Genomic DNA, 20,473 nt, shown 5'->3' on the forward strand with positions numbered 1-20,473 from the left:
GTTTCTCTCAGATCCTAGCTCGTCTAGAACCATATTACATAAGTAAGGGCTTTGCTTGTACGTTAGTATTTTACATCTTAGAGTCTTACTAAATCCTTTTTTGATCAATCTGATATTGAGCAGATCTATATTGATTTCTTCTACACTTGTTTATGGTATTTGTTTTGTTATATCTAGGATTAAAAGCCAAATTAACAAGTGTAATCAATTCTCTTAGTGATAAAGAAAGTCCCCTAGTACGCTTATACACATTCATCTAGGGAGAAAAAACTTAAGTGAAGATGTTGTAATAAATGGATCGATTTATTCAATCACTGAGCATGAAAACATTAGCTCTGGGAAAGCGCTTTCCTCTAAGAGCTTTAGCTACTGAGTTTCTCTTGTGTTGCACCAAATGATTTGCATTTTTAGAGAAAGTTCATGTCTGCAGTGAGTTCCAGTGAAAACATGAATAAATTGCTTTTCTTCCCCTCTTTTTCTTACTTTATGAAGCTGAATCCATTAGGGGTTGAGTCAAAGTATAATGAAATAAAGGCAACAACGCACCTGATGGAAACCCTGGATTAGGTTCCTCATTGCCCAAGCCCAGTTGTCCTAGATTTCCTGTCAGCTTAGTGGTCTTCAGGGAGATCCCTGGGGCACGTGGCAATTTTTTTTAACTGCTATGTTAGAAACCATCTCTAGAAGACAAGAAAATAGACAAACGACAATTAAGGACTAGATAGGATTTTCATGGCAGTTCTCCACAAGGTCAAATAAATCCTCCTCTACAGCTGCCTAATACAGCTGCCTAAGAGGCTTTCCTATTACCTTCCTTCTTTTGAATTCACTGGTGTGAGAGTGAGTATAGAAGTTATGAACATGGGCTTTGGATCCAAACTGACCTGGGTTTGCATCTCCACTGAGCCAGTTTTCACCTGTGTTATATTGAGCAAAAGTCAATCCCTTAGTATGATAATGTCTAGTTGCATCCATGTTGCTGCATGTGTATAACTGAGTCACTTTGCTGTACAGCAGAGATTGCCACAGCATTGTAAATCAACTCTACTTCAATTAAAAAAAAAAAGTCAATCCCTTCAACCTTTGGTTTCCTTATCGTCACGTTAGGGAGGTTGAGCAGTTTAAAAAAAGAGGCTCCCATCCAAGTACTAACCAGGCCCAACCCTGCTTAGCTTCTGAGATCAGGCACTTCCGGAGTGTAAGAATGAAATAATGCCATTTGCAGCAACATGGATGGACCTGGAGATTATCATACTAAGTGAAGTAAATCAGACAGAGAAAAACAAATATCATATCACTTATATGTGGAATCTAAACTATGATACAAATGATCTTATTTACAAAAGAGAAACAGACTCACAGACATAGAAAACAAACTTATGGTTACCAAAGGGGAAAGGGGGTGGGGGAGGGAAAAATTAGAGGTATGGGATTAGCAGATACAAACTACTATATATAATATAGATTAAAAGACAAGGTCCTAATGTATAGCACAAGGAACTATATTTAATGTCTTGTACTAACCTATAATGAAAAAGAATATGAAAAAGAATATATATATGTATGTATGTATGCACAACTGAATCACTTTTGCTGTACACCAGAAACTAGCACAATATTGTATATACTTCAATAAAGTATGTATGACAATAGTTAGGATATGAAATTTTTTTAATTTAAAAAATGTTTTAAAGTTCTATCACATTCCCTCATACAAAATACACTCTCAATCCATGGAAATGAATTTAATTTTTACTCATGATCTGAATGTTGCAACTGAACAAAAGACAAGCTATCCTTCCTCTTTTTACCAAACAGGCTATTTTGCTCCTACCTTAAATAGTAGGTATAAATAAGAGGAAGGTTATACAAAACAAAGGGTCTCAAACTTTAGTGAGCAAACAGATGACCTTGGTGTTCTTTTAAAATGCAGATTCTGATTTACTAGGTCTAGTGTGGGGTCTGAGACTTAGGGCGTTTTTTGGGGGGAAGGGGAGATGTTTCAGGAAAGAGGGTACTCTGATTTTGGTTATTCCATCTTGACTAGAAAAACTGCAGAATTTGTAATGTGGCATTAATTGGAGAAATTTTAAAAACTGTATGAAGACATCAACACTATATTTATCTTAAGAAAGTATTCAGTGTCTGAACAGACTGACAGATGTGAATAAGATACTCTCATTAAAAGTTTAGATACCTTGAAAAAGAAACTCAGAATAATTCTGTGTCAATGTGATCTCTTCAATGCTTCATCCAAGTCTGGCTCCATTCTATTTAAGATAATGATGCTTAAGGGAGGGGAAAGAACCTATAATTTTGAGTTCAAATATACTTCTGATCCTTGTACAAATTTTAATAGGCTTCATATATGAACAAGAACCTTTGAAAAGGGAATTGCTGTATACCAGAACCTGTAATATGAAAGGTCACATGTCAGTTTTTGACACTTAAGAGAGTCTACCCAAACTTGATGTGTTCTGCCTTAAAAGTGTTTATATCTTGACTCTTATACTCATCAGATATAGAATAACCACATCATTACTTCTGCTTCAAAACACAGTTGGAAGAAATTACCTTTTTGTTTGTTAACAGAAAATAGGAAAGTATTACTAATAAAACTTGTATGGTTTTGGTTTTTTGGGTTGTTTTGGTTGGCTTTGGTGGTGGTTTTTGTTTTGTTTGTTTTTATGGGAAAGTGGGATTAACTCTGTAATCTCAGTCTTCGGTTCATAGAGTTTTTATAGACTGTAAATGAGAAGTACCATGAATGACAAACCAGTATTATAAAAAAAAACACAAAAAAAACAGGGGGGCAAGGAGGAGAAAAAGAGAAAGGGGAAAGAAAGACAAGGAAAAGAGAAATATCAAATCATATACTAGCATCAAGTATGTTGACATTTAAACCATGCTTCACATGACCAAACTGGTGACATTTGCACTTTGTGATTATTATATGCAATTTGACACCACACACACACACACACACACACACACACACACACACACTACACAAGATCCATTCTCCCACTTTGCTCTGTGTCCCAGGAGACTGATTTCAGACTGCATCTCACAGGTTAACTTGCCTGCTGTCTTCCTGGTTTGGATTTATCTAAAGGGAGTCATCAGCAGGGGATGGGAGGTTAGGAGGTGGAAAGATCAGGAATTATTCCTTAGGCCCTGACTTCAGCTGAGTTCTGACAGCTGTGACACTACAACCGCTGCTTCTAGGTTCAGTTGGGTGAGCACTATTCTAAACTTCCATCCCTCACTCAGGGTCCAATAACGCCATCCAGTCCCCCTTTACCTTCAGCTTGGGGAAGATAATGGCGTAGCATCCCTCCACTGGCAGTCACTGGGTGCCTCAGGATCTCTTGTCATTCTAGCCCTGCCCTCATCTCTTAATAGCCCCTCATTAACATCTCTTCAAAATCCCAGTTGAATGTGCCATCTGCTTCCTCCTGACTGATACGCAAGGCCTTCTCTATTGTAACAAGTGGGGTGGCTAAAGGCAAGCAAGTACAAGAAATATTAGGAAACTTCCACTTGCTAAAAAGTTCAATTGATGAGAGAACAGTGCCAATGAGGCCATAATGTGTATCTGGCTGTGCTCCAGGCTCACAGGCTATATCCCTGACCAGCCATTTTACACACCATCAGTTACAAGGAGGACCATGCCAAAAAGGACACGGGAGTCTGTGCCGATCCTACTTCTGGGAACATAATTCAAAGATGAGCTGTTCAATTGAGATAGCTTCAAAATCATCTTTGTTCCCAAAGAACAGCTTTTGTGATTCTAGTGAAAATTTTATACAGGCTATTTGAAATAATAAAACCATCCCTGTCAATATCTTTATCAAAAATATACTTTCATTTTGTTACTTTGTCATTAATTCCTAATGACATAGGTTAAAAGTCAAGGTTATCAAAATATGCCTTATATTGGCAATTGGACTCGGGACTTATAAGAATATATATTCAACTTGTTTCTTTAAAATTTTCCAACTGTTGTGATTAAATGAATGAAACTACATAACACTGTCTAGAAGATAAGCAGTTAAATTTTAATTTATTTATTTAAAGTGATTTTCTGATTATCAAGTATGAATGACAAATTTTCAATGTATATACTCTGTTCTCCTCAGTACAGTTACTTTCTAAAACCACATTGTAATAGGCCATTGTAGATATAGCACTGTATTAATATTGATATACTGGGCTTACTTCCATGGTGTTAATTTTATGTGATTTGAATACATGAGAGAGGGGGAGCGACTTCTGTCCTTTTTTTGGAAATCAGTCTCTGAGACTGTCTACTATGAGCATGAAAAAACTATTTCTACTAAAATTGAATTGTGCTATAATACTAAAGCAAAATATAATCTCCTCACTAATAATGGCGTAATGCTAAGATCACCCATAAGATACGAGCAGTTTTCATACATGGTATTTATTCTTAATCATTTTCATGAAACACAACCTGAATTTTATTTGTTAACAAAGCCTTTTGAGACATTTTGATAAGGTCAACAGAAAACACAGTCTTTTAACATTTGGTGATCAACTTTGTGACAATAGCAGGACTGGCAGACCTAATGGAATAATAGCCTGCAGGGTCCAGCTAAATATAATATACAAACGTAATCAACCCTATAATGACTATTCAGAAGTAATACCTTTAGCTTTGAACTGCAACACATATTTCAACAAAGCAAAAACCTTTTGAAGAAATCCTCTGCAGACCACACTGATACAATACATCCTTCATATCCTGCTCTACGTGTTTGCTGCTTATAGTGAGTTTTAAATTTAAGGTAATGACTGTTGTATATTCATGTGAGCATACAACAATACTTTTGATTTGTTGTGGAAAGGTTGAATCCATTACCAGGGGTCTAGTCTATAAACTGACACAACATTTATGTATGAGTTATTATTTACCTTTTTCTAGTAAGGCCACTAAAAATGTTTTGCATGACGAAATGATAAAAATTCATTCACCTTTTCAGTCACAAAACTACCAGGTAGCATCTCTCATTTCAACTTATACTCCCCTATAGATAACATTTTTTTTAATCTCATTTATATGTAGTACTGTATTATATGAAAATTATATGCCATTGTTTTCAAGTAAAGGAATGGGTTTGTAGGTTTATTGCAATTCAGCATCGTTGACTTATTCTATTGCTCTTTGGTACAAGGTAGGCTAAAATGTGGTAAAATGAGATCCTTTTGTTGCCCACTTGAGGGAATCTACCCTTTGAGAGTCTTTACTATTAGCAACAGGGAAGTGCCTATTTCTATTGAAATGGTAGGCGGTGTAAGCAAATACCAAACTCTCAGCTTTGCACTGGTTCTGGTCTCCCTTGCTGGAGTGATATGGGTCCTAATCTTCCAGCTTCCTTGAAGATCAAACATCTCAAATCATACCCTAAGAACAGACCCACAACAGGAAACCTAGGTTAGGAATCAAAATGAGTGCTTTTCCAAGATGGAACCAAGAGTCAACAATCCCATGATGCTCACCTTGTTGCAAATGAACAGAAGTCTCAGAAAACCTGAATGATAACTTCAAATATTCCCCTGTATAAATTAACCTTTGCTAAGGTTTCCTAACTCAGCAAGTATCAATGTCTTTTTTTTAAACTAGCAATTGTGGCCCAAGTTGAATAAAAGAGTAGCTGCAGATGTAGCTATTCTTCTCAGAGAATCTACATGAAAACTGTTCCACAGTAAAAATCACCTTTGGTGAGCATCTGAGGATTGAATGCTAAACAATTATTTGAGACCAACCAGGCATAATTTCAAACTTGGAAAATCCAGGAACAATTTCTCCAATTTAAAAAATATTGTTACATCCTGCCAAACCAAAGAGAATGCTGAGTTTAAGACATTAGATAGTATAAAACAGGCATTAGGGTGTCAGGATGGTTCTCTGTATTGTGGTGCAATCAAAATATTAAACTGAGAAGCCCAGCGTAGTTCTTTACTTCAAAAGGTGATGGAATATATCAGTTAAAGTAAAGGCTAAGCTACTATTACAAAGAGTCCCAAAAGTACAGTAGCTTAAGAATATAGAAGTTTGTTTCTTCCTTAATCCTGAAGTGAGCTGTCTACATTTACAAGGTAGTCCCACAGGCATTCAGGGAACCATGACCTTCTGTCTTATTGTTCCACCATCCCCCAGGGCAGGGTTTCTCAATATAGCACTATAAAAATTTTGAGCTGGATGATTTTTTTTGTTGGAGAGAAGGGTGGGGAATGGCTGTCCTGAGCATTGTAGGATATTAAGCAGCATTCCTGGTCTCTACCCACTAGATGCCAGTAGCACTTCCACCGACCAGTTTTGATGACAAAAATATCTCCAGATATTTCCAAATCTGCCCTGTGGAGCAAAATCATCCCAGTTGAGAACCATTAACTTGGATGTTGTTATTGTCTGCATGGTTGAAACTGAATCGTAAATTTCCATGTTCAAGATTGAGGAAAATGGGAAGCTTAAGGAGAAATGAATGCCCAATGCCTAATGCTCAGGCCCAGAAGCAGTATGTATCATTCTGTCCACATTCATTGATGAGAACTTACTCATGTGTCTTCAACAAAATATGTATATGTTGATTGGAAAGATTTAGTAGAGTGCAAAAAAACTGATAAGTGAAAGACAGAAGGAATTACTAGAGCCGTGTCTTGTGTAGGTAAGAGAGGATGAGATCTAGTGAAGACCTAGAGGGGTTGACCTTAGATGGGAGTATGGGAGACATGAAGCATATAGAACAGAAACAAGTAAGTAACTCTTGACACAGCTTGTGGAAGCTTTTTCCTACTATGTTATATTTCCTCTATGAAACTGGAAAATAAATCATCAGCTGAGAATGATAATGAATATAGAGAGTTGGAGGTTTGAGAAAATGGAAGAAAGAGTAAATGTCATCTAGGAGAGTGGAAGAATGAATGGACTAGGAACATTTAATAGGATGGCCTTAAAGTATTGAGTTCCCCCTAATGTCGGTGACCATGAATTTAAAGTGAGACCCACTTGTATGTTTTTCCAGCCACACAGAGCCTTACACTGCGGGAGAGGAATAGGAAGAGAGTTGGATTTAACTGGGATTATAGTTTTGTCAAGAGAATATAACAAAGTGAGAAAAAAAGGTTAAGGAAGTCAGCCTATATGCAAGAGGGTGAATGACCATGGAGTTTAAATGGTACAAAGAAGGGAAAGAAGAAATCCAAACAGGGAGGAACAATGAAAAGATAGTAGAATTGCAAGTCCCAGTGGGGTTGAAGAATTGCTAGTGGTGGGGTAATAGAGGGAGTGATCCAGAAAAAAAAAAAGCTGGCAGTCTACTAGTTGAATGCAGAAAACTGAGTTTGAGGGGGGCTTGCAATTACAGGTAATGAAAAAGTCTGAGAATAAGCATGGGAATTAATGGCTATGGTAAGGTAAAAGACAAGATCTAAAAGAACAGAGCTCAAGGAATTGAGACCCAGGGTGAAAGACTCTTCTAAACATACACTTAAATTGCTAAATTAAGAAAGTAGTGGGAAATTGACAATGAGCCAATGATGAAATGAACTGAGAACAATCCAGTTGCAGGTAGATCACAGCAATAGTTGATTATATAAACTGATGATGTGAGTTTTAGGAAGGGAAGAAGGGAGGGCAAATACGCTGAAAGAGAACAATAAGGAGGAGGACACCTGCCCATCTCCAAGTACCATGGTAAGAGGACTGATGAAAAGAAAAACAAGAAGGGCTTCTGGGCTAGCAGTATCCTCAGAGGACAGCCAAGATTCTGTCAGAGCAAGAAAGTAGAAGGAATTTCAGAAAATAAAGTGAGAATATAGTGGAAATGTTTCAGGAGTTGTGGTACGTGGGATATGAGGACAAAATATGAAATATGCAGAACTTTATGAAAAGTAGAATGCAGGAAATGAAAGGGGACCTGGACACTGAGGCCTGTTATAAGCAAGGATAAAGAGCATCTTATTAGATAAGTGCATTCAAGTCAAAAGTAGAAGGGTAGGAGACCTTCAAGATGGCGGAAGAGGAAGATGTGAAGATCACCTTCCTCCCCACAAATACGTCAGAAATACATCTACACGTGGAACAACTCTTACAGAACACCTACTGAATGCTGGCAGAAGACCTCAGACCTCCCAAAAGGCAAGAAACTCCCCACATACCTGGGTAGGGCAAAAGATAAAACAGGGACGGGACCTGCACCACTGGGAGAGAGCTGTGAAGGAAGAAAAGTTTCCACACACTAGGAAGCCCCTTCACTGGTGGAGATGAGGGGTGGCGGGGGGGGAAGCTTCAGAGCCACAGAGGAGAGCGCAGCAACAGGGGTGCAGAGGGCAAAGTGGAGAGATGCCCACACAGAGGATCGTTACCAACCAGCTCTCACCAGCCTGAGAGGCTTGTTTGCTCACCTGCCGGAGGGGTGAGGTCTGGGAGCTGAGGCTCAGGCTTCAGAGGTCGGATCCCAGGAAGAGGACTGGGGTTGGCTGTGTGAACACAGCCTGAAAGGGGATAGTGTGCCACAGCTAGCTGGGAGGGAGTCTGGGAAAAAGTCTGGAACTGCCTAAGAGGCAAGAGACCATTGTTGCATGGTGCGCAAGGAGAGGGGATTCGGAACACCACCTAAACAAGCTCCAGAGACTGGCGCTAGCCACGGGTATCAGTGTGGGCCCTGGAGATGGGCATGAGATGCTAAGGCTGCTGCTGCAGCCACCAAGAATCCTGTGTGCAAGCACAGGTCACTATCCACACCTTCCCTCCCGGGAGCCTGTGCAGCCCGCCACTGCCAGGGTCCCATGATCCAGGGAAAACTGCCCCGGGAGAACACATGCCATGCCTCAGACTGTTGCAATGGCATGCAGACCTCTGCCACAGCAGGCTCTCCCCGCATTCTGTACCCCTCCCTCCCCCCAACCTGAGTGAGCCAGAGCCCCCTAATCAGCTGCTCCTTTAACCCCGTCCTGTCTGAGCAAAGAACAGACGCCCTCAGGTCACCTACATGCAGAGGCAGGGCCAAATCCAAAGTTGAACCCCAGGAGCTGTGCAAACAAAGAAGAGAAAGGGAAATCTCTCCCAGCAGCCTCAGGAGCAGCAGATAAAATCTCCACAATCAACTCGATGTACCCTGCATTAGTGGAGTACCTGAGTAGACAACGAATCATCCCAAAATTGAGGTGGTGGACTTTGGGAACAACGATATATATATATTTTTCCTTTTTCTCTTTTTCTGAGTGTGTATGTATATGCTTCTGTGTGTGATTTTGTCTGTATAGCTTTGCTATTACCATTAGTCCTAGGATTCGGTCTGTCCTTTTTTTTTTTTTTTTTGGATAGTTTTGTGTTTTTTTTAGTATACTTTTTAGTGCTTGTTATCATTGCTGGATTTGTTTTTTGGTTTAGTTGCTCTCTTCTTTCTCTCTTTCCTTTTTTTCTTTTTAAAATTAATTTATTTTTTTTAATTTTTAATAATTATTTTTTATTTTAATATCTTTTATTTTATTTTTCCTTTCTTTCTTTTTTCTCCCTTTTCTTCTGAGCCATGTGGCTGACAGGGTCTTGGTGCTCCGGCTGATGTCAGGCCTGTGCCTCTGAGGTGGGAGCGCTGAGGTCAGGAAATGGGTCCACCAGAGACCTCCCAGCTCCACATAACATCAAACGGCAAAAGTGCTCCCAGAGATCTCCATCTCAATGCTAAGACCCAGCTCCACTCAACGACCAGCAAGCTACAGTGCTGGACACCCTATGCCAAACAACTAGCAAGACAGGAACACAACCCCACCCATTAGCAGAGAGACTGCCTAAAATCATAATAAGTTCACAGACACCCCAAAACACACCACCAGATGTGGTCCTACCCACCAGAAAGACAAGATCCAGTCTCATCAACCAGAATGAAGGCACTAGTCCTATCCACCAGGAAGCCTACACAACCCACTGAAACAACCTTAGTCACTGGGAGCAGACACCAAAAACAATGGGAAATACAAACCTTCAGCCTGCATAAAGGAGACCCCAAACACAGTAAATTAAGCAAAATGAGAAGACAAAGAAACACACAGCACATGAAGGAGCAAGATAAAAATCCACCAGAACAAACAAATGAAGAGTAGTCAGTCTACCTGAAAAAGAATTCAGAGTAATGACAGTAAAGGTGCTCCAAAATCTTGGAAAGAGAATGGAGAAAGTACAAGAAATGTTTAACAAGGACCTAGAAGAACTAAAGAGCAAACAATGTTGAACAACAGAATAAATGAAATTAAAAATTCTCTAGAAGGAATCAATAGCAGAATAACTGAGTCAGAAAAACGGACACGTGACCTGGAAGATAAAATAGTGGAAATAACTACTGCAGAGCACAATAAAGAAAAAAGAATGAAAAGAATGGAGGACAGTCTCAGAGACCTCTGGGACAACATTAAACACACCAACATTCACATTATAGGGGTCCCAGAAGAAGAAGAGGAAAAGAAAGGGACTGAGAAAATATTTGAAGAGATTAGACTTGAAAACTTCCCTAATATGGGAAAAGAAATAGTCAATAAAGTCCAGGTAGCGCAAAGAGTCCCATACAGGATAAATCCAAGGAGAAACACACCAAGACATATATTAATCAAACTATCAAAAATTAAATGCAGGGCTTCCCTGGTGGTGCAGTGGTTGAGAGTCTGCCTGCCGACACAAGGGACATGGGTTCGTGCCCGGGTCCAGGAGGATCCCACATGCTGCAGAGCGGCTAGGCCCGTGAGCCATGGCCACTGAGCCTGCGTGTCTGGAGCGTATGCTCTGCAATGGGAGAGGCCACAACAGTGAGAGGGCCGCGTACCGCAAAAAAAGAAAAAAAAATTAAATGCAAAAAACAAATATTAAAAGCAGCAAGGGTTAAAAAACAAATAATACATAAGGGAATCCCCATACGGTTAACAGCTGATCTTTCAGCAGAAACTCTGCAAGCCAGAAGGGAGTGGCAGGATATATTTAAAGAGATGAAGGAGAAAAACCTAAAACCAAGATTACTCTACCCAGCAAGGATCACAGTCAGATTTGAGAGAAAAATTAAAACTTTTACAGACAAGCAAAAGCTAAGAGAATTCAGCACCACCAAACCAGCTTTACGACAAAAAGGAACTTCTCTAGGCAGGAATCACAAGAGAAGGAAAAGTTCTACAATAACAAACCCAAAACAATGAAGAAAATTGTAATAGGCACACACATATCGATACTTACCTTAAATGTAAATGGATTAAATCCTCCAACCAAAAGACATAGACTGGCTTGAATGGATACAGAAACAAGACCTGTATGTATGCTCTCTACAGGAGACCCACTTCAGACCTAGGGACACAAACAGACTGAAAGTGAGAGGATGGAAAAACATATTCCATGCAAATGGAAATCAAAAGAAACCTGGAGTAGCAATTCTTGTATCAGGCAAAATAGACTTTAAAGACTATTTCAAGAGATAATGAAGGACACTACACAATGATCAAGGGATCAATCCAAGAGGAAGATATAACAATTGTAAATATTTATGCACCCAACATAGGAGCACCTGAATACATAAGGTAAGTGCTAACAGCCATAAAAGGGGAAATAGACAGTAACACAATAGTAGTAGGGGACTTTAACACCCCACTTTCACCAATGGAGAGATCATTTAAAATGAAAATAAATGTGGAAACACAAGCTTTAAATGACACGTTAAACAAGATGGAATTAATTGATATTTGGAAGACATTCCATCTAAAAACACAATACACTTTCTTCTCAAGTGCTCATGGAACATTGTCCAGGATAGATCATATCTTGGGTCACAAATCAAGCCTTGGTATATTTAAGAAAATTGAAATTGTATCAAGTGTCTTTTCTGATCACAACACTGTGACACTAGATATCAACAACAGGAAAAAATCTGGAAAAAATACAAACACATGGACGCTAAACCATACACTACTTAATAATCAAGAGATTACTGAAGAAATCAAAGAGGAAATAAAAAAGACCTATAAACAAATGACAATGAAAACACGATGACACAAAACCTATTGGATGCAGCAAAAGCAGTTCTAAGAGGGAAGTTTATAGCAATAAAATCCTACCTCAAGAAGCAAGAAACATCTCAAATAAACAACCTAACCTTACACCTAAAGTAATTAGAGAAAGAAGAACAAAAACCCCAAAGTTAGCAGAAGGAAAGAAATCATAAATATCAGATCAGAAATAAATGAAAAAGAAATGAAGGAAACAATAGCAAAGATCAATAAAACTAGAAGGTGGTTCTCTGAGAAGATAAACAAAATAGATAAACCATTAGCCAGATTCATAAAGAAAAGAAGGGAGAAGGTTCAAATCAAGAGAATTAGAAACGAAAAAGGAGAAGTAACAGCTGACACTGCAGACATACAAAGGATCATGACAGATTACTACAAGCAACTGTATGTCAATAAAATGGACCACCTGGAAGAAATGGACAAATTCTTAGAAAAGCACAACCTTCCAAGACTGAACCAGGAAGAAATAGAAAATATGAAAAGACCAATCAGAAGCACTGAAATTGAGACTGTGATTAAAAATCTTCCAAAAACCAAAAGCCCAGGACCAGACAGCCTCACTGGCGAACTCTATCAAACATTTGAGAAGAGCTAACACCTATCCTTCTCAAACTCTTCCAAAATAGAGCTGACATAGGAACACTCCCAAACTCATTCTATAAGACCACCATCACCCTGATACCAAAACCAGACAAAGATGTCACAAAGAAAGAAAAGTACAGGGCAATATCTGTGATGAACTTAGATGCAAAAATCCTCAACAAAATACTAGCAAACAGAATCCAACAGCACATTACAAGGATCATACACCATGGTCAAGTGGGGTTTATCCCAGGAATTCAAGGATTCTTCAATATATGCAAATCAATCAATGTGATACACCATATTAACACACTGAAGCATAAAAACCATATGATCATCTTAATGGATTCAGAAAACGCTTTTGACAAAATTCAACACTCATTTGTGATAAAAACCCTCCAGAAAGTAGGCATAGAAGGAACTTACCTCAACATAATAAAGGCCATATACGACAGACCCACAGCCAACATCATTCTCAATGGTGGAAAACTGAAACCATTTCCACTAAGATCAGGAACAAGACACGGTTGCCCACTCTCACCGCTATTATTCAACATAGTTTTGGAAGTTTTAGCCACAGCAATCAGAGAAGAAAAAGAAAAAATAGGAATCGAAATCAGAAAGGAAATAAAACTGTCACTGTTTGCAGATGACATGACCCTATATGTAGAGAATCCTAAAGATGCTACCAAAAAATTACTAGAGCTAATCAATGAGTTTGGTAAAGTAGCAGGATACAAAATTAATGCACAGAAATCTCTTGCATTCCTATGCACTAATGATGCAATATCTGAAAGAGAAGTTAAGGAAACACTCCCATTTACCACTGCAACAAAAAGAATAAAATTCCTAGGAATAAACCTACCTAAGGAGACAAAAGACCTTTATGCAAAGAACTATAAGACACTGATGAAAGAAATTAAAGATGATACAAACAGATGGAGAGATATACTATGTTCTTGGATTGGAACAATCAACATTGTGAAAATGACTATTCTACCCAAGCAATCTACAGATTCCATGCAATCCCTGTCAAATTACCGATGGCATTTTCCACAGAACTAGAACAGAAATTTCACAATTTGTATGGAAACACAAAAGACCCTCAATAACTAAACCAATCTTGAGAAACCAAAACAGAGCTGGAGGAATCAGGCTCCCTGACTTCAGACTATACTACAAAACTACAGTAATCAAGACTGTATGGTCCTGGCATAAAAACAGAAATGTAGATCAATGGAACAGGATAGAAAACCCAGAGATAAACCCACACACATGTGGTCACCTTATTTTTGATAAAAGAGGCAAGAATATACAATGGAGAAAAGACAGCCTCTTCAATAAGTGGTTCTGGGAAAACTGGACAGCTACATGTAAAAGAATGACATTAGAACACTCCCTAACACTATACACAAAAATAAACTGAAAATGGATTAAAGACCTAAATGTTAGGCCAGACATTAGAAAACTCTTAGAGGAAAACACAGGTAGAACTCTCTATGATATAAATCACAGCAAGATTATTTTTGACCCACCTCCTAGAGAAATGGAAGTAAAAACAAAAATAGACACATGGGACGCAATGAAACAAAAGCTTTTGCACAGCAAAGGAAAACATAAACAAGACAAAAAGACAACCCTCAGAATGGGAGAAAATATTTGCAAATGAAGCAACTGACAAAACATTAATCTCCAAAATTTACAAGCAGCACAGCAGCTCAATATCTAAAAAACAAAAAACCCAATCCAAAACTGGGCAGAAGACCTAAATAGACATTTCTCCAAAGAAGATATACAGATTGCCAACAAACACATGAAAGATTGCTCAACATCACTAATCATTAGAGAAATGCAAATCAAAACTACAATGAGGTAGCACCTCACACAGGTCAGAATGGCCATCTTCAAAAAATCTACAAACAATAAATGCTGGAGTGGGTGTGGAGAAAAGGGAACCCTCTTGCACTCTTGGTAGTAGTGTAAATTGATACAGCCACTATGGAGAACTTTATGGAGGGTCCTTAGAAAACTAAAAATAGAACTACCATATGACCCAGCAATCCCACTACTGGGCATATTCCCTGAGAAAACCATAATTCAAAGACACTCATGTACCAAATTGTCATTGCAGCTCTATTTACAATAGGCAGGACATGGAAGCAACCTCAATGTCCATCGATAGATGAATGGATAAAGAAGATGTGGCCCATATATACAATGGAATATTACTCAGCCATAAAAAGAAATGAAATTGAGTTATTTGTAATGAGGTGGATGAACTTAGAGTCTGTCATACAGAGTACAGTAAGTCAGAAAGAGAAAAACAAATACCAAATGCTAACACATATATATGGAATCTAAAAAAAAAAAAATGGTCATGAAGAACCTAGGAGCAGGACCAGAATAAAGATGCAGATGTACAGGGGAGGACATGGGGAGGAGGAAGGGTAACCCTGGGATGAAGTGTGAGAGTGGCATGAACTTATATATACTACCAAATGTAAAATAGATAGCTAGTGGGAAGCAGCCACATAGCACAGGGAGATCAGCTCAGTGCTTTGTGACCACCTAGAGGGGTGGGATAGGGAGAGTGGGAGGGAGATACAAGAGGGAGGAGATATGGGGATATATGTATATGTACAGCTGATTCACTTTGCTATAAAGCAGAAACTAACACACCATTATAAAGCAATTACACTTCAATAAAGATGTTAAAAAAAAGTAGAAGGGCAGATATGAAAGTTAAGTAATAAATTAATATTTCTGTTTATGTCTAAATTTCCCATATCATATTTGATTATTTGGTTACTTTATATTGCTCTCTAAATTAATTGTCCTTCAGAGTTTTGCTTTAACAAGTCATCTTATCCCCAAACAGTGGCTGTTCCATTTGCCATTTCATATATCACAAGAATTCTGTGGGTTAGGAATTCGAACCTGGCTTGGCTAGACATCCATTTAGGTTACCCAATGATAATACTCAACAGACAGATGGGTTGATCTGAAGGATCCAAGAAAGTTTTACTCACATAGTGGAGCTTTGGCAGGATAGCTAGAAGGCTGGGCTCAGCTGGGACTGTCAACTGGAGCATCTGTACATGGTCTCACCAGGATGATAATCTCAGGGTGGTAAGACTTCTTATATGGCGACTGGCTTCCTCCAAAGCAAATATCCTAAGAGAACCAGGTGGAAGCAGCACAGCCTTTTCTTATCTAGGTTTGGAAGTCATGCAGTCACTTCCTCCACATTCTATTGATTACAAAATAGTACTATGCCTAGCCCAGTTTCAAGAGGAGGGCAATTGGATTCCACCTCTTGAAGGGGAAGTGGCAAGAACATACTTTTGAGGAATGTGTAGAGTGGGAGATATCATTGTGGCCATCTTTGACCAATATAATCTGCACTGGTGGTACAAGTTATACATAAACTTTTGTCATACAGGTGATAAGGGTAGAGACCCCTGAAAAGAGATTCCCACGTTCAAACTCAAAAGAACTGTAAATTCTATTTGTGATAAGACATTAAATGTATACATCTTTTTTTTTTAGAAGAGTCTAGAAGATCCACAATGGAAAGTTTATATCAAACCTCAGAGTTTTCAGAAGAGGACCTCAGTGGGTATGATAAATCTAGTTAAACTTTCTATTAAGTATCCACATTATGCAAGATACTAAGTATAATGTAATTCTCCAAACACAAAAAAGTAACTTCATCTAACACTTGATAAGCTAATACTGAAACACTGGTTAAAAAAAAAAGAAAGAAAGAAATAATAGAGGTACTTTTAAATAATACATAAGGTTAAGTACTTTTAAGCTATGTCTAAAAATTACAGAATACAAAATCCAGTCGACCCTTGAACAACATGGAGGTTAGGGATGCCAACCCTCCCCACAGTCAAAAATATGCATATAACCTATAGTCAGCCCTCCGTATACATATTTTTCTCCATATCTTTGGCTCTGAATTTGCAGATTCAACCAGCCACTGATTGTATAGTACTGTAGTATTTACTATTGAAAAAAGTCTGCATATAAGTGGACTCCCACAGTTCAAGACCATGTTATTCAAGGCCAATTGCAATATCTTAAAGGCAAGGTTTTGGGGTTTTTGTGTTTTTTTTTTTTTTTTTTTTTTTGCTTTCTAGTCCAATGTAAAGTTTAATTTTATAATTTATTTTATTTCAGATTTCCAGATAATTAAAAAAAATGAGACTTAAACCAACTTTTGACTCAACAACAAATCAAGAAGTAACTTATCATATCACTTCAGTCTTTGATACCTGTAATATGAGTATGTTACAAATAATACAGAGTTATAATAAAACTATGACTATATTTTCATTGGATTTTGTATTATAATTTGCTACTACAAATTTGGCCTAAAACATCTAAATCCATGAAAGTTAAATATATCCCAAATGCTTAGAAATAGCAATAATTATCCATAAGCTAAACTGTAAAATTTTCCTCTTATCCATTATTCTACCAGAAATAGTGCTATTACACTTAATCTTAACCAAAAGGCTGAGAAGCAATAGAAATAATGGTATTATAGAATCAAAATTTAGTTGTGTCTAATGAGAAAATTGTTTTAAACTTAAGGAAGTTTATGCTGAATAAAGGTAGGAAAAGATTTACTAAAATTCCTGGGAACCTTTTCAACATATGTAAAAGGATTATAACAAATAGAGACTATCATACTTATAAGTACTGCTCAAAACAGTCTGCTTCATCCAGGTAAAGGAAAACTCTGTTTCCTCTATTTGCCCCACTTCTGACACCAAATGTGTGAGTTTTTCCACTCCAGTTCTCAGCAGACACTGACTGGTTGTCTTACAATTTAACTTAATTCTGACACTAACTGCCAGGAGTTGGCACAGACCACAGATTAAGGGATCAGGTCCGTAAGACTGTCCCCCACTTCATATGCCAATTGCAAGTCCCAGCTTGTCACCTGTACTTCTGGCTGAGTTGGCTACAAACTGAGGATTCCCACAACCCCCTTCTCAGCTTCAATAATTTGCTATAACAACTCACAGAACTCAGGGAAGAAGATACTTACACTTGCCAGTTTATTATAAAGAGTATAATAAAAGATATAGATGAACAGAAAAATAGAAATATAGGGCAAGGCATGGGGTAAGGGGAACAGAGCTTCCATGCCCTCCCAGGGTGTAGCTCCCTCTGAGCACCTCAGTTCCTTCACCAAAATAGATGCTCTCCAAGTCCTTTCAGTTGTTTTTTATGGAGGCTTTATTACCTAGATATGATTGGTTAAATCATTGACAATTAGTGATTAACTCACCCTCCAGCCTCTCTCTCCCCAGAGGTCAGGACATAGGGTTGAAAGTTTCAACCCTGTAGTCACATGGTTGACTCCCCTGACCACTAGCCCCTCATTTTATGGGCTTTCCAAAAAGTCACTTTATTAAAATAAACCAAGGTGTGGTTGAAAAGGTCTTGTTATTAATGACAAAACGTGCTCCTTTCACCTTTATTCATCTCTCCAGAGCTGTTTAGGGTGCCAGGGACAAAAAACAAATATTAATTTATTGTATAATATTAGGAGTTCTGTGCCAGAAACCAGAGAGGAAGACCACATATATATTTCTTATTACAACATTACACTGTGTAAAAGTATATTTTATGATAGTTTTAGCTGATAGTATATAATGTATCCATACCAATTTTAAAAGACTATGAAAATCCTTCAGTCTTAGGCTTCTCCCCTAATGTGACTTACAAAATGAGAGGACATAGCTGAAATAATTATGTGTATAATTTCTAGAGATTTGCAGGTCTAGGGGAATCCATAAATGAAATTCTTTACCAAAAATAAAGACTTTTACTCCCACTTAACCTTAGTCAATATACACCTTAATTTTGGTTCTTTTTAATTCCTCATGATTAGAGTTTGGGGACTAACCCTGGAACACTGCAGTGTGGGGTCATACAGCTTTCACATAATAGTGATGCATCCACACCCTGCTCAAGGTGATGATTCAGTGCAAATACCAAAAACTGTAGATGGGGTAAGTGGAAAAATAGAATTATCCTTTGTTGTTTATTGAATCAATCAGCCCAATTTCCACAGCATCTCTGATTCCTGAATTTTTTTTTTTTGCCATTCCCACAGACTTCTATGTTTTGTTTTGCCCAAGAAGTAGAATTAAAGTGTATTTATCTCTTTAAGGAAACCCCAGATGTCTCCATCAAGCCTTGCAAAATATTGAGACAGAGAAACAAATTGGTTAAGGAGGTTTTCTGATAACACATTTTGTTAAATTAACAAACAAGGAGGTCATTGGACTGAGGTGGTTCTAATGCCTTGGTGGCCTATGTAAATAAGCTAAAACCTAAGCCTGTAATTGCCTCAAGGTTAAGAAATCAAAATTAAAGACAATCAATCACAAACAGCCAACTATGGTTTCCCAAATAAGACAACTGCTTAAGCTATAGCTAATCAAATAATGTCCTTGCTTTTATAAAAGTCTTGCCCTTACCTCCTATCAGTGCAGTTCCTAACCATTTCCAGTTTGGCACTACTGCCTGATTCATATTGGGTTTTAACCTTTTTTTAATGTCTGTTTATCTTTTAATACCTTCTCTGGTGATCATTAGGTCTCTTTTTTCCAGAAATTTCCTGGTTTAGCTAGAAACAGTCATTTAAAAGGGTGGTGCTAGTCAGTAACAGGAAAATAGATCAATGGGACAGAAAAGGGCATTCAGAAACAGCCGAAATTATATATATAAATTTAGTTTATGATGAAGGTGATATTTCAAAACAATTGGGAAAGGATGGCATATATAATAAACATTCTGAAACCACTGGTTATCTGTAAAGGAACAAAATCTAGACTGTGTTCCCTATCTCACATCATCTAATCAGATAGAATTAGAAATAAACCAGGATCAAACAGAGAGGACTGTGTTTCTAACCTTGGGTTGGGAATACCTTCCTAATTCAAAAATCAAAGTCAGGTGCAGAATGAACAATGACTACAACATATGTGACTACATTAAAAATATTAATATGGGGCTTCCCTGGTGGTGCAGTGGCTGAGAGTCCGCCTGCCGATGCAGGGGACACAGGTTCGTGCCCCGGTCCGGGAAGATCCCACATGCCGTGGAGCAGCTGTACCCGTGAGCCATGGCCGCTGAGCCTGCGCATCCGGAGCCTGTGCTCTGCAACAGTAGAGGCCACAACAGTGAGGACCGCGTACCACAAAAAAATATTAATATGGTGAAAAGTTAACTAAACGAAGTTAAGATACCAATGACAGAGAAGGAGAATTTAAAATGACAAAAGAATTAATTATCATAAAACACAAATAATTTATTTTAAAAAGATTAATAAAAAAGAGAAGAGGAAGAAGAAAGAGAAAAGGAGAAGAAAAAGAGAGAGATAACTTAATGGGAAAAGGACAGAGCATAGCCTTTGAATTTAAGTTGTTATTAGCTTAAAATAGACAGATATAAATGTAAGAGGTTTTATGTAAGCCTCATGGTAGCCACAAAGCAAAAGCCTATAGTAGATACAAAAAGAGAAAGAGAAAGAAATTTAAGCATACTACTACAGAAAATCATCAAATCACAAAGGAAGAGAACAAGAGAAGAAGGAATAAAGGAATTACAAAACCTCCAAAAAACAATTTTAAAAGTGGTAATAAGTCCATACCTATCAATACTTACTTTAACTGTAAATGGGCTAAATTGCCCAATCAAAAGACATTGAGTGGCTGAATGGATATATATATATATATATATATATATATATATATATATATAGAGAGAGAGAGAGAGAGAGAGAGAGAGAGAGAGA

The 20,473-nt window shown here is 37.9% G+C and overlaps 1 protein-coding gene across 1 annotated transcript in view; it reads left to right on the plus strand.

Moving 5' to 3' along the window:
• The window catches only part of TTC29 (tetratricopeptide repeat domain 29), a 256,783-nt gene extending 239,823 nt beyond the window's left edge, over positions 1 to 16,960 (plus strand). Inside the window, exons 12-13 of the mRNA XM_060298809.1 lie at positions 16,198 to 16,267; positions 16,837 to 16,960. Of these exons, the coding sequence (XP_060154792.1) occupies positions 16,198 to 16,267; positions 16,837 to 16,852 (86 nt within the window). The 3' untranslated portion in view covers positions 16,853 to 16,960. The remainder of the gene's footprint in view (positions 1 to 16,197; positions 16,268 to 16,836) is intronic.
• The last annotated feature ends 3,513 nt before the right edge of the window (positions 16,961 to 20,473 follow it).

The sequence above is a fragment of the Globicephala melas genome, chromosome 5, assembly GCF_963455315.2.
Source record: "Globicephala melas chromosome 5, mGloMel1.2, whole genome shotgun sequence".
In the NCBI taxonomy this organism is placed as follows: domain Eukaryota; kingdom Metazoa; phylum Chordata; class Mammalia; order Artiodactyla; family Delphinidae; genus Globicephala; species Globicephala melas.